The sequence below is a fragment of the Monopterus albus genome, unplaced genomic scaffold, assembly GCF_001952655.1.
Source record: "Monopterus albus unplaced genomic scaffold, M_albus_1.0 scaffold272.1, whole genome shotgun sequence".
Taxonomy (NCBI): domain Eukaryota; kingdom Metazoa; phylum Chordata; class Actinopteri; order Synbranchiformes; family Synbranchidae; genus Monopterus; species Monopterus albus.
The window spans coordinates 1,166,572-1,170,721 of NW_018128152.1; the positions used below are offsets into that span (position 1 = coordinate 1,166,572).

Sequence of the window (4,150 nt, forward strand, 5' to 3'; positions counted from 1 at the left end):
ATTGTCAAATAGTTCTCCTCTATCCAGTCATTAAATTTTTCTATGCTGGCTCCAGGTGCTCTATAAATACAGTTTACTGCAGCCTTTTTCTTTTTTTCCATGGATATTTCTACAGTCACACACTCCAGCAAGTTATCAACCGCCCTTGACATGTTCTCGACTTTTTCATAACAGAAGTTATTATCTATGTACAAGGCCACACCACCTCCCATCTTATTCTCTCTGTTTGTGCATACCAAGTCGTACCCATCAAGGTCAAAATCCACTCCCCTTACATTTATTAATCCAGGTTTCAGTAATAGCAATTATATTAAAAGCATGTGTAAGACTACAAAGATAATGCTTTATACTCTGAAAGTTAGCGTACAGACTTCTGCTATTAAAGTGAATTAATGATCATTTGTTTACAGTCTTGACATTGCTGTTAAACTGCTCATCCGTGTAATATTTGCAGTTATTTTCAAGGTTCTTGAAAAAGTTTTCTTCAGGGTTCAAGCCGTCGTCCGTTTCATGATAGCATTTCAGTGTCTCCAAATGTGTTCAGTTCCAGATCCCTTCCCTCAAAATCTATTAAGTTCTGTAGTAAATCACTTGCCTCATATCGTCCATGGGTCATGCTGGTTGATGATGGTTCCACAGCTCATCTGCCATCGCAGATATCAGTAAGTTTCTTCAGACATGAGAGGGTCCCGCGGCCCCATCATACTGTCCTTGTCTCGGCGTGCTGTTCCTTGGCCCGAAATCCTGGTTTCGAGGTCTGGTCACCAGTTTATCGTATCGCAGAAACGCGATTTCTCCTCTCACCTTAGCCTCTCTTAACCTCAGCGCTTGTCTTCACTTCCTCACACCCTCGGGGAAATCTTCGTTGATGTAAATCTTGGTTCCCTTCAGCTTCTTGGCTTGTTGCAGAATGGTTATCTTGTCTTTCTCGTTCTTCAACTTAACCATCATCCCCCTTGGACCCCGTTCGGTCAATTTCCCCACTCTGTAGACCCGTTCCATTTCTATATCCTGATGAATTTGCAGTTTGTCCTTTAAGATTTCTTCCACCTTACCCTCCGCTTCTGTCCAGCTTTCTCCAGCTGACTCCATGATTCCCTCGAAGATTAGGTTTTTTTGCTTGGACTGTACTTTCAATTGCTCCATTTTATACGTAATAGTTATTAGACTCTCTCGGGTTTTATCAATGTCCCGAAAAGTGTCTTTGGCAGTTATTTCATGCCTCCCCACATCTGCTTTAATCGCGTCCACATCTCGCTGGGTAAACTGCAAACTTATTTTTATCTCCTGCATTTCTTTGGTCAAGTCGTCGAATCTCTTGTTATTAGCCTCCATAATTAGTTTCACAAAGCCTTGGAAACTCTCATTTAGTTGGCACATCAGCGCAGTGTGCATACTCTGCTGCTGATTCATCATCTCAGCAACTTGCGCCGCTGAAAAAGAATCTTCTTCCGCCTCAACACCATCGTTCACTTCGGATTTATTAGCTCTTTTTTCTTTTGGAGGCATTTTAGTAGTTGTAGAGTTTTGCTCAAAGCCTTGACAATATGAAAAGAAAAGAAGTGAAAAATCGTAGAACAGACAGAGAAGCAATAAACACGTCCGCTCTCGCTTGCAATCCAGAACTGATGGCACTGGAAACAGTTATTTACCTTGTTGTTTCTGCTTGCCTGATGAGAAACGCTAACTAGATCAACATGTTGCTGCTTCTCTCTCTCCCTCTCTCCTGAATGTAGTTTTGACTGTATTGGCTTTTTTCATTGTCTTCCTTTTAGAATTCACACAGATAATTCCATTTCATTTTAGATTCTGCTGTTTAGACTCTTGGCATGTTACTGAGTCAAAGTTTGAATACCAGTGTGTTTACATTTGATGCACAATCACACTGATGCGTCTAGAGATGAAATAGTCCATTTAGGTTCTACCTTGTATTGTTTCCAATGATTGTACATTTCTGGCCTGCCTTACAGGCTGTGTGTGCAGTGATCAGGTGTCTGTAATAAGATGCCAGGCTATGTCACTGAACTCTCACTGCTGTCATGTCATTCAGTCAAACTTAGCACTTCAGATCTTGTGCAGATCATGTCAGTCTGCGTCTTTTTGAACAGGGAATACTGTCAGCAACCTGATTATGATTCTTCCACCTATTTGTGGGGCCATCCAGACATTTCGTGACGGCCTTGAATTTCGCTACATCTGCTCCTTCCTCGGACTAGCAGGTTAGTCTGATGAAACCATAAATTGCTTGACTCTACATTAGTGACAGTAGTGAAGCAAACACTGATCTTCTTTACATATTATAGTTATTGACAATAACCTTTGCACTTGTAGAGTATTGCACTGTGATGTATGTATACATGTATTGACTTTCTTTTTGATGTTGTGTGTGTGTGTGTGTGTGTGTGTGTGTGTGTGTGTGTGTGTGTGTGTGTCACCCAGCTGTCGGTGTTGGCTCCTGGTGCTTCCACATGACACTGCTATATGAGATGCAGGTAGGCTACAGTGAAATCTGAATATTGTATGTGAACATGGAGATTACTCTAAATGTTTTTTTCACAACTGCATGAATCAGACTCCAGTTAAAATTCACAGTTTTTATTGTCATTTCTACATATATACAAACAGTATGTGGAAGAAAAATGTTCTTGTGGACAATTACGCGCTCAAGCTCTTAAGTATTCTCACAGCCTCAGAGATCAAGCTCCTATACCGCCTGACAGAGGAGGAGGTTATGATATGTGTTGAAAATATGAGGTCAAACATCTGTTCTATATTGTTATGCTGAGACAAGAGAATCCTTTATGATGTATTAATATGTGTTTTCTCTATTCCTCATTTGCAGCTTCTGGATGAGTTGCCAATGATTTACAGTACATGCGTCTTTGTCTACTGCCTGTAAGTGGCTCAGCCTTTTGGCATTATTGCTGTTAAAGCACTCTTTAAGTATGATGGTCACTGAGAACCAGATTAATATGATTGTGGCTGTAAACTGAACCAATGAATGTCTTACTGATCACTTGATTCAAGAAATTCCAGTGTGTCTTCTTGTGGCTTCTGCTTGTTGGTGTGGCGTGTTCTGTAATGGCACTATTGATTCTGAACAGCTCGGCTTGCATATCTCTCCCAACGTCACCTCAGCTTGTTATTTTCTCTCTGTTGTTTATGGTTATTCAAACTGAACATATAAGATGAACACATTTATTCCTTTTTCAGATACGAGTGCTTCAAACAAGAGAACAACATCAGTTTATTTCCTATTGCATTATTATTAGTTTTCAGCATCTCGGTCACTTTGGTGAGTACTTTCTCCACGATGTAATCATTTACTGTGAACCATACTGCAGATGGAGCATACATCCATAATATCATCTTGAGAAGTTTCTGTATTTATGTTTTTAGGTATTGTCAAAATAATTTTTAATGAAGCAACAAAATCACTGGAATCTTTTTAAGTAATTAGTTTACTTGTAGCAAGGAGACAAGTCAGCATGAACATACAGTTGTCTGAGTGAGGTAGGTTCAAACAACATAATATATACACTCCCTGACAAAAGTCTTGTCCTATAAGGACATAGTAACCTAAAATGTCTTATAACTTTATTTCTAATCATTCAGTTGTCACAATAAATTGTTAATTTTAATGTCAAGGGCATTCACATAACTGGGTGCAAAATGAAACCATCAAAAAGTGTCCTGATATTCACAGCTTGGTAAAGCTCATAACATCTGTTTCCGCAAGGACAAAAGTCTTGCTGTATCTTTCAACCAAGGATTCAACCAATCACAGATTAGAGCATCACCTGTGACAAATACTGTAATTAACACATTCCCAGGTGTGTATAAGAAGAACCCCAGCACACCCAACCTTCATTTGAAATGCAAACTGACCTCTGACAGCATGCCAAAGATTCAACCACAGACCAAAGTGCTGCTCATCAAGAGCCTGAAGACCAAGCCAGGAAGGATAGACAGTGGAAAAGTGGCAGAAGGTTGATTTTTCCGATGAATCATCTATTGAACTGCATCCCAGTTGTCGCAAATACTGCAGAAGACCTATTGGAACCCACATGGACCCAAGATTCACACAGAAAACAGTCAAGTTTGGTAGAGGTAAAATCATGGTTTGGGGTCACATTGAGTATGGGGGCGT

At 40.0% G+C, this 4,150-nt stretch overlaps 1 protein-coding gene across 1 annotated transcript in view; it reads left to right on the forward strand.

Moving 5' to 3' along the window:
- acer3 (alkaline ceramidase 3) overlaps positions 1–4,150 on the forward strand; it is an 18,039-nt gene that overhangs the window by 9,398 nt on the left and 4,491 nt on the right. Inside the window, exons 2-5 of the mRNA XM_020622092.1 lie at positions 2,109–2,219; positions 2,440–2,492; positions 2,843–2,895; positions 3,214–3,295. Coding sequence (XP_020477748.1) covers positions 2,109–2,219; positions 2,440–2,492; positions 2,843–2,895; positions 3,214–3,295 — 299 coding nt within the window. The remainder of the gene's footprint in view (positions 1–2,108; positions 2,220–2,439; positions 2,493–2,842; positions 2,896–3,213; positions 3,296–4,150) is intronic.